Below are 16400 nucleotides of genomic sequence, written 5' to 3'. Positions count from 1 at the left end.
AAACGTCCACAGTATTCATGTTTTGCTTCATTTGTAGGTTCATCAATAACAAATACAATCGTAGTTTAGCATATCTACATGGTAGATATCTATAGTATACTCCTGACAGGTTTGTGCTGTAGTGCAACCATCAGTATGAACGGTTCAGATCACATTCTTAGATTCAGACAAGTAATATCACAGTCTTAATGGACGGAGAAAGCTATCACAAACACCCTGAGCAAATAAATTGTGAAACTCTCTACTGCTATTTGTTAACATTGGTATTTAAAAACTGTCACCCTTGAGTTGAACATCAATTTTTAATATAAGGTATACAATGCCATACAATATCTTTTGTTCCTTTACTAAAGCCACAATCAGGTATATTCCAGCTATTTCAATGCATCCAGTTAATGCTCCAAATTGGACCAGGAAAAACAGTGGTTGATATTATGAGCAATGCCCAAGCCATTCTGGGAACAATGACACGCAACCAACCAAGTCATTGAGTCTAACAACCTAATTTGGTTTAGTCTCTTATTCTAACCAAAGTCTCCAGGGTGTGAAACACTTCTTTCTGGACATAGAGCAAGGATAGAATATTTGGAAGAAAATAATTGTCTGTTGAAAAAAATAATTTTAAAATGTGAATGTTTGAAAGAGGGATGAAAGATTCCAGACCAGCCTAGACCAGCCTAGACAATAACATGCCAGTACTTTCATGTCCTTAGAGGAAACAAAGCTTGGGTTCCAACTTGGGTACCCGGGTCGGGTGGATACTGAGAAGGACCCGGGTACCCATAGAACTACCCGGACCCATGGTTGGTCATGTGATATATTGTTTAATGACAAAAATTATCTTAAACTCTATGGTTATACTATAAGTCAGTAATGTTCGCATTTCTTTCTGTCTATGCACCAAGACTTTGATATGTTTGAATAAAGATAAAACTCCAGTCAACTTCAGTGTATGCATGTCCAGATCGATTCATACATGTATCTAAATACGTTTTGTCCAGGGCTACAGTCAAACTATTCCCAATCGGACTTTTTGTACCTATCTCTTGAGACCAACAGCAGGTACCCGGGTAGGGTCGGGTAATAGGTGGGTGGGTACCCGGGAAGTAAATTTGGACTCGTCCCAGCCCTATTCCAAGGGGCCATCTTTGGTGTTGTCAGTTCACATGATGCACTGTAGTAGGAGGAGCAGTGACAGTAGTACAAGACTTCTTCAGCCACTAGGAATCTTCCCCACACTTCTTCCAGCTTGGTGCCGCCATCATGACTGACAAATACTTCAGTCTTAAGGAGGTCAGTTTTCAGCCTGTTGAAGTCCCTTTGTGATGAAATCCAAGGAAGTTTTTTTGGAATAACAGCTGTCCTTACCATCAGATGTCAAGGTTCCTGGGCACTGTCACAACTGCCGGAGACTGTCACACGCTCTGTCACACGCTCTGTCACACACTCTGTCACACGCTCTGTCACACAACCACTCACACACTCATGGTCACTGTCACTCACTCAGAGCTCCAGATAAGCTTTTGGTGTTGTGGGTATTTTACCCATGCATTTTAAAATCATTGGGTATCTGTAATTCTATCTGGGTATTCAAATTTCTGTTACCCACTAGTTTTTACACATGAGGGTATTTAAGTTAAATACTTAAAAACACTATTCATCTTGTCCCTGCAAACTAGTGTTGTGTGGGTTCGAGAGCTTTATAGGACTAAAAAAACCCACGATACTTCCACAAGAAAGTGTGATGGCAAATGATCATGATGTAACTGTCATCGTGGAGTTTGGCAAGGTTGACGGAATGCCCGTTTATAATTTCAAAATAAGTGGCTGATTTGCTAATCAAATACGCAGGGTTACTTCACAATATTTTGATGATACCCACAAGTTTTATTTTTGTAGCGTATCTGTAATGTTCGTGGCGTATTTGATACGCTTGGATTTGATTTTACTGCATATTTCTGCATTTCTGATGCATATTTTACTCAGATACGCAGCTTATCTGGAGCTCTGCTCACTACCTCTAGCCATCACTCAGTAAAGATGTCAGTTCCTCTTTCAAACACGTGCTAAAATATTGCTGACACCAGCACCATCTCAATCACACACACAGTCTCTCTTTTATTTTCCCTTTTCTTTGAAGTATTCAGCTGCAAATGAAAACCAATGAAAATGTTACAATACATTACAAAGTTAGGTTAGACTGTTTCCCTATTAAAAAATAAATAAATATAAACACAAAATCTGAGGTGGTCTAATTTATTCCTTATCCCTTGTGTTGTTCTGAATGCAGAAAAACCTCTGGACACATTTATGTTATGAAATTTTGGGGATAAAAATTCAAATTATGTTTTATGTATGTTTGATAGTTAATGGTAAGATCAGGAGTACCCATATTTTTAATGACTGATAATTCCAAACATTCATCTCATAATATTTCAAGACCTTGCATTGTAATGTTGAAAACGATGAAACCACAAAGATTTACCACAGATTTTTTCATAATCTGACAACACATTCTGACAATGGTCCCTGGTAACACTGATACTGTTTGCTCATAGAGGCGTAGTAACATTTAAGTGACTGTTGTTTTATGCCAAAGTCAGATTTGTCATGGCAGCCTGTAGATAATCAATCAGGGTCTGAATAACTAGTGGTTGATAACATTAACAATTGTTTTTTTTGTTTAAGGCCGCAGTCAGCAATATTCCAGCTATATGACGTTGGTCTGTATAAATAATCGAGTCTGGACCAGACAATCCAGTGATTAATATCATATATCAATATATGATTTCTATATTTTAAATGTTGTCATTTAGCATTTATGTTGAACAAACAAACATCTTTGCCAAGATTTTATATATATTTTTTATTTGTTTGTTTTTTAACGCCACACTCAGCAATATTCCAGCTATATGAAGCCGGTCTGTAAATAATCGAGTCTGGACCAGACAATTCAGTGATTAATATCATGATCATTGATCCACGCAATTGGGATCGATGACATGCATCAGCCAAGTCAGCGAGCCTGACCACCCGATCCCGTTAGTCGCCTCTTACCACAAGCATAGTCGCCTCTTACCACAAGCATAGTCGCCTTTTACAGCAAGCATGGGTTCCTGAAGACCTATTCTACCCCGGATCTTCAAGGGTCCATAAACAATTAATTGATTCACACCATGATCTTAGCGCTGTTAGTTTGTGAGAATAGTTGTTGCAACAGTCAAAGGTGACACTTCTTTGTAATGGGTCGACATTGTAACTGAGTCGAGATCACATTTGTAACAGAGTCGAGATCACATATTGTAACCAACCGATCCTCATTTCAGTCCACTTTTACAACAAGCATGAGGTACTGACAACCTATTCTGTTGCAGGATCTCAACTGGGGAACATTTGCGATAACATGAACAGTTAATTAACTTCCACACAACCTTACCTAGTTTCTCCACGGCCTCCACACAGACGCTGGCGAACATGTTCTCAGTGTACGTGGCCACGAGTAGGAGGGAGACAGTCTTCACCAGGATCAACCCTTTCTTGTGCTGAGGGCAAACAAGGGAGGTAAGCCAGGATCAAGTGATAACAGGGCAGGTAAGCCAGGATCAAGGAATAACAGGGGAGGTAAGCCCGAGGCGTGTTCAGGAGGGCGTGCGACCGCGCGGGAGTACAGTGAGGCAATATAAAACGCCTTTCTGAATGGGAGGCGCGTACTCGCTCTCGCTCTCGCTGCACAGCATCCAAAATGGCGTCACGGGGGATCAAAACATCCCTGTCCACAAGTGTCATAGGTTCACACATTTAATTTCATCACAAGTTTGATATGTTCATACTTTGATGTTCGTGATAACAAAGTGTTTATTTTTATTATTAGTAACATGTCCCTGTGCTGGACCAGACAATCCAGCAATCGTCATGAGCATCGGTCTGTGCAATGCATGCATCACCCACGGACGTATATACGTCTTTGCATCACCCAAGTCAGCGAGTCTTATCACTCGATCCTTACGGCAAACTTATGGGTTGCGGAAGACCTATTGTCTGCAAAAATAACTTTTTGATGGTAGATCTCGTCTAAAAGATTATTCTTTTGACATCAGTTCCATTCTCGTCAAAGGCAAAGATTTGTTCAACGTGAGACGCCATCTTGGATTACGAGGCAAACTACCTCTCGGGCTAGATCGCGAGTACACGCGTGCGCTTGCGCGGTTAGCCGTGTTCAACAGCGCGCGCTCGCGTAATATCACTAGCACCCGCCCTCCTGAACACGCCTCAGGATCAAGGAATAACAGGGGAGGTAAGCCAGGATCAAGAGACAACCATTGAATCTTCAGCTGTGATTATCTCTACAGTTCATACGTTATCGTCTGGGCAGGTTAAGCCAAAGTAGAAATCAACATATTAACAAACTATACCAGTTTCAGACTTTGGACACTATATACGGAAGCCTGAATCAAGGCAAAAAATGTTTGGGTAAGTAGATGGGGTTATATGTGATCATAGACTAAGAACAGCTGAAAAGAAGGCCTCAAAATGAAATGGCACAGCCTGGTATTCAGTCGGTTTACACAGAAAAGATTCCCAAAGATATACAGTGGTACTTCCTGGATAAAATACTGGAGATATCAGATATTACTCACTAGGGCTGGGACGAGTCCAAATTTACTACCTGGGTACCCAGCCCCCTATTACCCGTTCTTACCCGGGTACCCACTGCAGGTCTCAAGAGTTGGGAACAAAATGTCTGATTGGTAATTGTTTTACCGCAGCCCTGGTTAAAATTATTAAGATACATGTATCAAATGATCAGATCATGCGTTCACTGAAGTTGACAGAAGCTTTATCTTTACTCAAATATATACAAACCAAAAGGAATGTGTGCATTGTCAGAAAGAAATGTAAAAATTAGCGACTTGTAGTGTAACCACCGAGCTATAGTGAGTTTTGTCATTAAACAATATATCTCGTGACTAACAATGGGTCTGGGTAGTCCTGTGGGTACCCGGGCCCTACTCAGGACCCCCCCGACCCGAGTACCCGAGTTACCCGAGCCCTATTACTCACACATTTGGCATATATTGAGTTCTTGTCAGCTCGCACACACTTGTACTGCTTGTCATCGAAGTAGATGCCCTCCTCACGAGTCTGAGGGGGATTCTTGAAGGCATCCAGCAGCATCTGCACCTGGTCCGGGTACAGCTGAGGGGGGAGTAGAGGATGAGTGTTAGTGACAACCTCCAGGGAGGGAGTGCGCATGGTTCAACACCGAACAGTATTTCAGTGACATCACGGTGTGTCAGCTTCATGTGGGAGGAGAGTCCGAAGTGATCCAGGTCTTAGATGTTTGTCACTTTGGTTGAACACATGAGTATGATGCTGACAAACCCAGAAAGTTTGTTTGTTGTTTAACGCTTGCTATATGATGACGGTCTGTAAATAATCAAGTCTGGACCAGACAATCCAGGAATTGATATCATGAGCATCGATTTAGGCAATTGGGATACAATGACATGCGAGAACCAAGTCATTGAGCCTGAGTTAGTCACCTCTTACAGCAAGCATGGGTTGCTGAAGGTTCTAAAAGGTTCCCAGATCTCAAACCTAGAAAGGGACACAACTCTGACCGAGCCACCCCTGTCCTCCCAGGGAGTGAAATGGGACAAAACGTATGAGAGACGAAATGGCCTTTGGGAACCACCACATATTGGATAATGGGGGAAAGTAGTGGATACAAACCCATGCAGTCTTGATGATGGTGGGAGGAATCTGATTAAACTCAGATCAAACACAGATACATCTCATGCAGAGTGAGTGAGTTAGGTTTAACGCCGCTTTTAACATGATTCCAGTCATATCACGGCGTATCAGCTTAATGTGGGAGGAAAGCCCGAAGTGATGCAGGTCTCAGACGTTTAGCACTTAGGTGAAACCCACAAGCACAGGTATGGTGCTGACAAACCTAGAAACATAACCAGGGCGAACCGGGATTCGAACCCACAAGCATAGGTCTCTGGCGTGCCCAAGGGACGCAACTCTGCACAACGAATCACGGCACCTTAGACGACTGGGCCACAATTCCCCTCCGATTTTGAAGGGATTTCCTTTAGGGGACATTTAGGAACAAATTGCAGATGAAGGCTTAACAGTACATATGTTTTAATGGCTATCGTTGAGTAGAACTAAAACTATGGGTGAACAATTCTATGGAATCAGACCACTGTGTGTATTCCTAATATCAATATAACTGTGAGTACTTGTTAGTGTCTTACATTGAAGCCAACAGAGCTAGCCCTCACGGTGCAGTCCTTGCGGCGGACGATGGCGCACTGCTGCACATGATCGGTGGAGATGAGGGCGTCATGGAGCAGGTTCTGCAGCTGGTTCATCTTGACAGCATCCTGCAATATGAGGGGGGTTGTAGCAGATGATGATGAACACAGCCATGACAGCACTTGCTGCCTGCATGGCCTGAGAGTCACATATATGGCACAGCACTATGCACCAGTTCTCTACATCTACAATAGTCAATAATGAACAGTCCTCTGGGATTTTGGAGACAGAATATGTTTGTATGATCACTGCTTCAAGACATGCAATTTGTTTTTCTCGGACAGCTGCAAAACAATTTTTTAGGGGACGGGGGTAGGGGTGCACCAAAATGCATTTCTTTCTACAAATTTAAGTGAATACGGTATACGACGTAATAAGCGCCCCGCTCTAATAAGCACCCACGGCGATATTTGCCAATATATTGGCTAGTGAACAATCACAATTAGCACCCTTCTGACTGATCAATGTACACAATTCGTGTACATTTATTCGTGTATAATACACACTCGTGTGTTATATGCACCCTTAATTACGGGCAATTAAATTCTAGAAAAATATATCTGTCGTGTATAATATGCACAGACTTTTCTTTTGTATCATTTCAGGCTGTCAGCACAAGCTGTAAAATTTCACCAAAATTATATTCTAATAAGAACCCTTATTTCTAATTTTGAGAGTGCCCTGGGAGCTTATTACATCGAATACGATATGCTTTGTTTTGTAATACCTGAGGCAAATAGATTTTCTTGTCAGTACAAAATGACTCCGGGCTTATGTTTCTTGTAATAATGCTTTTGTGAAATTCTCCTGCTTAGACGAGATGAATTATTTAGTCACCTCATGACCCTGAATGGGCTTGACTGACTGTTTAGTGAGTTGGTTTAATGCCGTTTGAACAGTATTCACTTATATCACTGCGTGTCAGATTGATGTGGAAGGAAAGCTTGAAGTGATGCAGGCCTCAGAAGTTTACCACTTTAGTGAAACCCACGAGCACGGGTATGGTGCTGACAAACATGGAGACATAATCGGGGCGAACAGGGATTCGAACCCAAAATCATAGGCTCCTTGCGTGCCCAAGGGAAGCAACTCTGCACAGTGAATGGTGGCGCCTTAGACAACAGGCCCACTTACGTCACCTGGCTTTAGGGTCACCCTGTAACATTCATGCAAGATCTGCTTTTTCACCTGTTTGAATCCCATAAATAAAGGTTTTGTGCCAACAAATCAAGGATAGCAATCCAGGTAAATCTGGCCTCAATCTACTCACAACCAGTGTTCTGTTTTTGTTTGTTTGTTGTTTAACATCGCACTCAGCAATATTACAGCTATATGACTGCAGTCTGTAAATAATCGTGTCTGGACCAGACAATCCAGTGATTGACATCATGAGCATCTATCAACAGAATTGGAATACGATGACATGCATCAACCACGTCAGCGAGCCTGACCACCCTATCCCGTTAGTCACCTCTTACGACAAGTATAGTCTCCTTTTACTGCAAGCATGGGTTGCTGAAGACCTATTCTACCCCAGAGTCTTCCCGGGACCACAACCAGTGTATCCCAGCAGACAAGGGGAATAATTCTGCACACCATGTTGCATGACTAAGATTTAAGGTTTCAACACTGCTTCCGTATTATGCATTATAATTAGTAGTATATTGTTAAATGAGAATATTTGACAGAAGATCAAGTTTCAAGTTCTGGCGCAATGTCAACCAATATCCACTATACATGGTGAATTTGTCATGGACCGGTACAAAGCCCCCATCTCACGCCATGTACTGATGTCAACAAGCATCAGTTCCATGGGGAAATAGTTCTATCATGGACAAATAGCACCAGAGGGAATGTATCATGGTATCAAGTAAAACCTGTTACTTTAGAAATAAACGACGAGTGGGAGTTGGATATCATATATTATAGCCAAAATGGATAGGATTATGATTAAACCGTCCGCATGGTATCAGAAATGAGCGGGCCACTGTAACTTGATAATGCCCTTCCACCACATCAATAGTGAACTATCGCCTGTACCATGGAGAGACGGAGCACTCGGTTTGAACTACCACCACATCAATAGTGTCAACTGTCACCTATACCATGGAGAGATGGAGTACTTGGTTTGACCTACCACATCAATAGTGTCAACTGTCACCTATACCATGGAGAGATGGAGTACTTGGTTTGACCTACCACATCAATAGTGTCAACTGTCACCTATACCATGGAGAGATGAAGTACTTGGTTTGACCTACCACATCAATAGTGTCAACTGTCGCCTATACCATGAGAGATCGAGTACTGTTGATGCTGTGGTAGGTAGTGTGAACTGTCGCCTATACCATGTAGAGATTGAGTACTTGGTTTGACCTACCACATCAATAGTGTCAACTGTCGCCTATACCATGAGAGATCGAGTACTGTTGATGCTGTGGTAGGTAGTGTGAACTGTCGCCTATACCATGTAGAGATTGAGTACTTGGTTTGACCTACCACAGCATCAACAGTGTCAACTGTCACCTATACCATGGAGAAACAGAGTACTTGGTTTGACCACATCAATAGTGTCAACTGTCGCGTATACAATGTAGAGATCGAGCACTTGGTTTGACCACATCAATAGTGTGAACTGTCGCCTATACCATGTAGAGATTAAGTACTGGGTTTGACCTACCACCGCATCAATAGTGTCAACTGTCACCTATACCATGGAGAAACAGAGTACTTGGTTTGACCACATCAATAGTGTCAACTGTCGCGTATACAATGTAGAGATCGAGTACTTGGTTTGACCACATCAATAGTGTCAACTGTCGCGTATACCATGTAGAGATTGAGTACTGGGTTTGACCTACCACCACATCAATAGTGTGAACTGTCGCCTATACCATGTAGAGATTGAGTACTTGGTTTGACCTACCACAGCATCAATAGTGTCAACTGTCGCCTATACCATGGAGAAACAGAGTACTTGGTTTGACCACATCAATAGTGTCAACTGTCGCGTATACCATGTAGAGATTGAGTACTGGGTTTGACCTACCACCACATCAATAGTGTGAACTGTCACCTATACCATGGAGAGATTGAGCACTTGGTTTGACCTACCACCGCATCAATAGTGTCAACTGTCGCGTATACCATGTAGAGATTGAGTACTGGGTTTGACCTACCACCACATCAATAGTGTGAACTGTCGCCTATACCATGGAGAGATTGAGTACTTGGTTTGACCTACCACCGCATCAATAGTGTCAACTGTCACCTATACCATGGAGAAACAGAGTACTTGGTTTGACCACATCAATAGTGTCAACTGTCACGTATACAATGTAGAGATCGAGTACTTGGTTTGACCACATCAATAGTGTCAACTGTCGCGTATACCATGTAGAGATTGAGTACTGGGTTTGACCTACCACCACATCAATAGTGTGAACTGTCGCCTATACCATGGACAGATCGAGTACTTGGTTTGACCTACCACCACATCAATAGTGTCAACTGTCACCTATACCATGGAGAAACAGAGTAATTGGTTTGACCACATCAATAGTGTCAACTGTCGTGTATACAATGTAGAGATCGAGTACTTGGTTTGACCACATCAATAGTGAGACCTGTCGCCTTTACCATGTAGAGATTGAGTACTGGGTTTGACCTACAACCACATCAACAGTGAGACCTGTCACCTATACCATGTAGAGATCGAGTACTGGGTTTGACCTACCACCACATCAATAGTGAGACCTGTTGCGTATACCATGTAGCGATCGAGTACTGGGTTTGACCACATCAATAGTGAGACTTATCGCCTATACCATGTAGAGATTGAGTACTTGGTTTGACCTACCACCACATCAATTGTGTGAACTGTTGCTGGTTCCTCTTCACTCTCCGACATTCTGGAAGGATCCTGCTTCAAACTACACCTCAAACCTTGACATGAGAATCAAGTATTCAGCTGCTACTGTCCCTCTTGCAGGTAGCTGTGCATTTACAACACCTGTTGTATAAACCAGTCCACCCAGTATCACAACCACCTGTTGTATACATGAGGCCTCACAGTAGGGACAAGTACATTCAGGCAGGTAACAGAATGGGGAAATGGCAGTTGAGAAGAATAACCGTCACGATTAATGTTGTACCTTCACCAGCACACACGGGTGAAACTCATTGAGATTTGTTCACGACCTGCGACATACCCAATATGTCATTTGTTACAATCACTACTGATTATAACTGGGGACATGGCACCAGAATGTCAAATGACCAACAGGACATGCCATAACACATTGAACGAATAGTCTATCAGTGATTCCTGACGCCACCACAACACCTGAACAGGTGAGTTAACGAGTCGGTGAGTTACCTGTTGTGATAACAGGTATCAAATTCATGTCATGTGTCACTGACTGAGAGCTCACAACTTGGCAATATTCGGGGCCAGTCGTGGTGATACCAGGTCCAGGGTCACAGTGAAAGTACCTGCTGTCAGAGGATGTGAAAGGGTGCTTTAATAAAGCACCGGATATGACAGGGGTCATTTAGAAGAAGTGACAGAAGTAGTTCATATGATTTCAATAATCTAAGAGTTGTCATTTAGCATTTAATGTTGAACAAACAAACATCTTGCCAAAATATTTGTTTGTATTTTAACACCACACTCAGCAATATTCCAGCCATATGAAGCCAGTCTGTAAATAATCGAGTCTGGACCAGACAATCCAGTGATTGATATCATGAGCATCGATCCACGCAATTGGGATCGATGACATGCATCAACCAAGTCAGCAGCCTGACCCTCCGCTCCTGTGAAGTGTAGGTTGTGGGGGTGGAATGGGGCCATTTAGAGCAGTGTTGTGGGGTTTGGGGTCTGGGCTGTCACGTGTGGGTTTTGGAGTTTGGAGTGTGGAATGTGGAGCATGGATTGTCGGATGTGAATTATGGCTGTGGTGCATGGCTTGAGGGGTGTGTTGTGTGATGTGTGGGTTGTTGGGTGCGAAGGATGTGTTGAGGGGTGAGTAGTGGAGAGCATAGACCATGGGGCGAGAGATGTGGAGAGTGGGGTGAGGGGTGTGGGGTGTGGGGTGTGTCGTGTTTCGTGTGTCATTTGGAGCTTGGGGTTAGGGGTCAAGGGTGGAGAGTGGAGTGCTGAGGTGTGGAGCATGGGGTGTGTGGTGACGAGAGTGGAGAGTGGAGTGTGGGATGGAGGGGGGCTGTGGGTTGTGGGGTGAGGAGAGTGGAGTGTGGAATGGAGGGGGGCTGTGGGTTGTTGGGTGAGGAGAGTGGAGTGTGGGATGGAGGGGGGCTGTGGGTTGTGGGGTGAGGAGAGTGGAGTGTGGAGTGTGGAATGGAGGGGCGCTGTGGGTTGTTGGGTGAGGAGTGCAGGGTGGAGGGTGTGAAATGTGGTTATAGAGTGGAGTAGGGTGTAGGATGTGTTTTTTTGTTTTCTGTTGTTGTTTCTGGCGTGTCAGTATTAATATCCTAAGATGATTTCATACTTTCATTTACGATAGTCTGAGGGATTTGAGTACATTCAAACTTCCAAACAGATAAGACAACCAACAAGATGGCAATAAAATTGTGCCTAAACGCTACAACACCACATTGTGTGAGTGTCACTAACTGACAGCCATAAATATCACCAGCTTACAAGATCTAGTCATGTAAGCCCTCACAGATAGACTTGAATAATACACTGTAACTATACAAGGACTTAAATATACATGTACAAATATGAGTGAGTGAGTGAGTATGGTTTTACGCCGCTTTTAGCAATATTCCAGCAATATCACGGCGGGGGACACCAGAAATGGGTTCACACATTGTACCCATGTCGGGAATCGAACCCGGGTCTTCGGCGTGACGATCGAACGCTTTAACCACAAGGCTACCCAACCGCCCCGTTTCAGTTTGTAAAAGTACATATGCACTGTCGTGTTGAGTAATAAAAATTTGATGCAATTCTCATCCAATGTAGACTCATTTATTTCATATTGGTTCAAAGATCTAATTCACCGATTTTACCATGACACAGTTCATTACTGATACACCATTTGGACACAATAAATCAGCGTATTTCATCCCCTTCCGCCTCGCATCACCCTGCCCCACATCATGTTATCTTTATTCCCAACAACCTACTGAAGACTATTGCTGAGTTCACTCTTTCTTTATGCAATGTGTATGTGTTTGTTGTTTAACACCGCACTCGGCAATATTCCAGCTACACGGTCTGTAAATAATCGAGTCTGGGCCAGACAATCGAGTGATTGACATCATGAGTATCAATCCACGCAATTGGAATACTATGACATGCATCCACCAAGTCAGCCAGCCTGACCACCCGATCCCGTTAGTCACCTCTTACAACAAAATTGTTGCCTTTTAGAGCAAGAAGTGGTTGCTGAAGACCTATTCTATCCCAGACCTCTCGGGTCCAGTCCACTGATTGACATCATGAGCATCGATCTACACAAATAGGATTCTGGGGTAGAATAGGTCTTCAGCAACCACTTCTATCCTAATTGCGTGGATCAATGCTCATTATGTCAATCACTGGATTCATTCATGCTCCATCACATCCATCAAAGGCAGCGGATGCCTTGAACCGAATGTCTTAAAAAATACAATACAAAAAATAAAATGCCACCGCCTCACATATTTGAACAATTGAATAATAATCTAATAATTATTTTATTGTAGCATAACTAACTCAATATATAATATGAACTACTTTTATCACCATATATAATGATTTATCACAAAACAGCAAAAAAATTGAATTCATTTTTGAGGCGTATCATAACATCATAATTATTGTCATGATTATTTCTATATTTGCTAGGAAGTGCCATGATACCACTGGAATTACATGTATATACCTCAAGTTACAACAAGCAGACATGACAAGATGGCAGAGAGGTATAATCTCTCACATGAATGAGTGAATGAGTCTGGTTTAACCCTGCTTTTAACAGTATTCCAGTCATATCACGGCGTGTCAGCTTAATGTGGGAGGAAAGCCCAAAGTGATGCAGGTCTCAGACATTTACCACTTCGATGAAACCCACGAGCACGGGTATGGTGCTGAAAAACCTAGAAACATGATCGGGGCGAAATCTCTCACATGAAGCATCCACACTTACAGGCACTCCAGTGATCTGATAGATGGGGTTGGTCTGGAAATCCAAGTCAGCCATCTTCACGCCGAATTTCAATCACCGATATTGGGAGAAAAATGCCTTCAGTTGACCAAACAGACCACTCTCACTGGCAGAAATCCTTAAAAGTTCTGAATCTCCCTGACTCCAAGGTGAAGTATGTCCACACGCAGCTTATTGGAATAATTCAACAAAACTGACTTTGATCCCCAACGCACTAGCAATCCTTTCAGTAAATATCACATTTAGAAACATGTATTTATCCTTTGTAACTTATAAGAAATTTGATCTCATAAATTCCGTACAACCTGTTACCCTCCTGTAATATATATCACAGAAACCAGTCCACTGTTTACACAAAAACAATCAATCTGTCCTCTCAATGCACAAACAGGTTCTATGTCAATATTATTCTCAAGACAGAGCTGGAAACATTTGACATCGACGTTCCTGTTAAGTAGAGTGGTAGTCTTGCTCTAGACAAGTGTTTGCGATATTCCGTGTTTCCAGATCTTCTTCAGCAGGATGACAATCCTACACGACCCTCTGTTCTACGACATTATCAACTGACCCCGAAACAGTTAACTCATACTTAACAAGACTCCATCAAATCACTCCCAAGAAACAAATCTGAATTCGAACATTTGTCAAATCAATAAGTGGAAAACGCGAGATATTAAGCTGACTGTTGCTACACAGATTAACTACTAAGAAACAATGGGTGGCAAATCTTTATCCCTGTGCTCAATGCCATTGGGAGAAGCTTTCTTGCTTCATTGATTTTGTTGAATAGCTGTGACATAGGTTTGAATTGCTTGATTAGAAGCGGTTTAATGACCCCATAGTCGAAAGACTGGGTGTTTATAATGGGCTTAGCGAGCATGGAAAGAGTAGTTGACAGGACCGTCAGCTTATAGTAGCTCCCACGGAGAGGTTTATATACCCCGTGTGTGTTAAATAATCATATCGTTGCATGACATAAACAGCTTATATATCGCATATAACACCCCTGGCCATTCTCATTAGTTCTATGGTATTTGAACCACGACTTGTCCTTCTACATAATCACCATTGTGTTGGCCTGAAAGATGGCTGAAAGTGGACAATAGCCTTATTCAGAACCTATTTCATATCAATGCTCAGTTTAAAAGAATGATTTTAAAATTTCAATAACTGTTCACGGACACTGGGTAATTTCAATACCTGTACCTTCGTAAATGCATTACATGGTTTGCAATTGAGAGATCCTTGTATTGTTGACAAATGTCTCTTGACAAAAGTGACAATAAATTTTAAATGGTAGACAGTTAGGAAAGCAGAACTTACACAAGTGGGGATCACAAAAACTTGATTCAAGATGAAGGTGCATTGGAATGTTAACTAGTTTATGAATGTGGCCATCAGTGATAGGCAGATCGCATCTTCCTAATTTTTCCTGCCTGCTAAACTGCCTCACAAATGACAAATGAGCATTTGACAAAAGGTTTTTAAAATTAATACTATTTTACTATACAAAATAGTGAATGAATGTGATGTGACTAATGTTCCATGTCAGCTTTGTGTGTGTGTGTGTGTGTGTGTGTGTGTGTGTGTGTGTGTGTGTGTGTGTGTGTGTGTGTGTGTGTGTGTGTGTGTGTGAGAGGTGTGTGTGTGTGTGTGAGAGGTGTGTGTGTGAGGTGTGTGTGTGTGTGTGAGAGAGGTGTGTGGTGTGGTGTGGTGTGGTGTGGTGTGGTGTGGTGTGGTGTGGTGTGGTGTGGTGTGGTGTGTGTGTGTGTGTGTGTGTGGTGTGGTGTGGTGTGGTGTGGTGTGGTGTGTGTATGTGTGGTCTGGTGTGTGTGTGTGTGTGGTCTGGTGTGTGTGTGTGATAGAGATAGGTCAAAATGCCCTATTGGAAATAGTTTGACCTTAGTCATGGCAAAATGTCTTTAGATACTCGTATAAAACAATCTGGTCATGCATACACTGAAGTTGACTGAATTTTTATCTTTATCATCAACGATCCACACAATTGGGAAACGTACATAAATCAACCAAGTCGGCGAGCCTGACCACCCGATCCCGACCTATTGTAAGTAATCAGTTGGGTGTATCACTGAACAAGATAAAACCCCTCAAATGTTGTATCATAAACTCTTCCTTATAGGATTTGAAATTACACCTTACTTCACCCACGGACGTATATACACGTCTTTGCGTCACCCCATTCCCATCTGCATTACATAATTACACAAATTTAAAGTTTAAATCAGTGTACCCCAATTAAGAAGCTTTTTAAGAGAACATAATGAAAAACATACACACAATAGTTAACCCCCCCCAAAAAAAGTGAAGCTAATGATCTTTAAGTGCTAAGTACATTTGGTTCTGCAGTATCCTGTAAATTGGTTATAGGCTACTGTATCATAGAGCCAGTGTGATATGTTTGTAGACAGCTTAGCAGCTCAAACATGGCTGATTAGAACACAAATTGTAGACGGCAGCTCAGTCAATGGATTTATCCCCAGTGATCCATGCTTGGGGTTGGGCAGTGCAGGGGCTGGCACTACTGGTCGGAATAGGTTGATCTCAGCTTCTACAGGAAGGTAGGCCAATACTCCGTATCCTCTAATTAGTATATCTGCTTTTAGTTTGTTTATTCATATATTTTTAGAGAATCTCATTTGTCAAGACTAGAAATTATCACTTATCTTTAGAAAGTCACCATCAGTATTTTACAAATTTTATTTAACACATGCAGTTTTGAAAGACAGCATTATTCTAAAAAAATATTATCAAAAGGCCAAAACAAAACTTTTTTCAATTATTGTACAAGTCTACGTGCCAAAATCTCACAGGGGTGATGTATGCAAGTTATCCTTGTTGTCCTAGTGTGTACTGAACAATGCAGTACTCATAACAGAC

General features: G+C 42.2%; 2 protein-coding genes across 6 annotated transcripts in view; one reads left to right on the top strand and one right to left on the bottom strand.

Annotated features, from left to right (window-relative positions):
• Positions 1-1896: 1896 nt before the first annotated feature.
• Positions 1897-16400, bottom strand: part of LOC124111989 (profilin-4-like) — a 22011-nt gene continuing 7507 nt past the window's right edge. For 2 of the 4 annotated variants that reach the window (XM_046471967.2, XM_046471958.2), the window contains 4 exons: positions 6267-6395; positions 5062-5196; positions 3437-3542; positions 1897-2147 (listed from right to left, as the gene is read on the bottom strand). In XM_046471967.2, the coding sequence (XP_046327923.1) occupies positions 2119-2147; positions 3437-3542; positions 5062-5196; positions 6267-6383 (387 nt within the window). In that variant the 5' untranslated portion in view covers positions 6384-6395 and the 3' untranslated portion in view covers positions 1897-2118. Of the gene's footprint in view, positions 2148-3436; positions 3543-5061; positions 5197-6266; positions 6396-10186; positions 10324-13484; positions 14448-16400 lie in introns of those variants that run through there. The other 2 variants (XM_046471939.2, XM_046471948.2) reach the window with 2 other exon arrangements.
• The window catches only part of LOC124111978 (protein FAM228B-like), a 26389-nt gene continuing 20582 nt past the window's right edge, over positions 10594-16400 (top strand). The window contains exon 1 of one of the 2 annotated variants that reach the window (XM_048383707.1): positions 10594-10680. The gene's annotated coding sequence lies outside the window, so the exon portion shown is untranslated. Of the gene's footprint in view, positions 10681-15891; positions 16082-16400 lie in introns of those variants that run through there. The other variant, XM_046471916.2, reaches the window with a different exon arrangement.

This window comes from Haliotis rufescens, unplaced genomic scaffold (assembly GCF_023055435.1).
Source record: "Haliotis rufescens isolate VD_foot unplaced genomic scaffold, xgHalRufe1.0.p SCAF_5, whole genome shotgun sequence".
NCBI classification, from domain to species: domain Eukaryota; kingdom Metazoa; phylum Mollusca; class Gastropoda; order Lepetellida; family Haliotidae; genus Haliotis; species Haliotis rufescens.
This window is presented reverse-complemented; position numbering and strand designations above follow the sequence as displayed.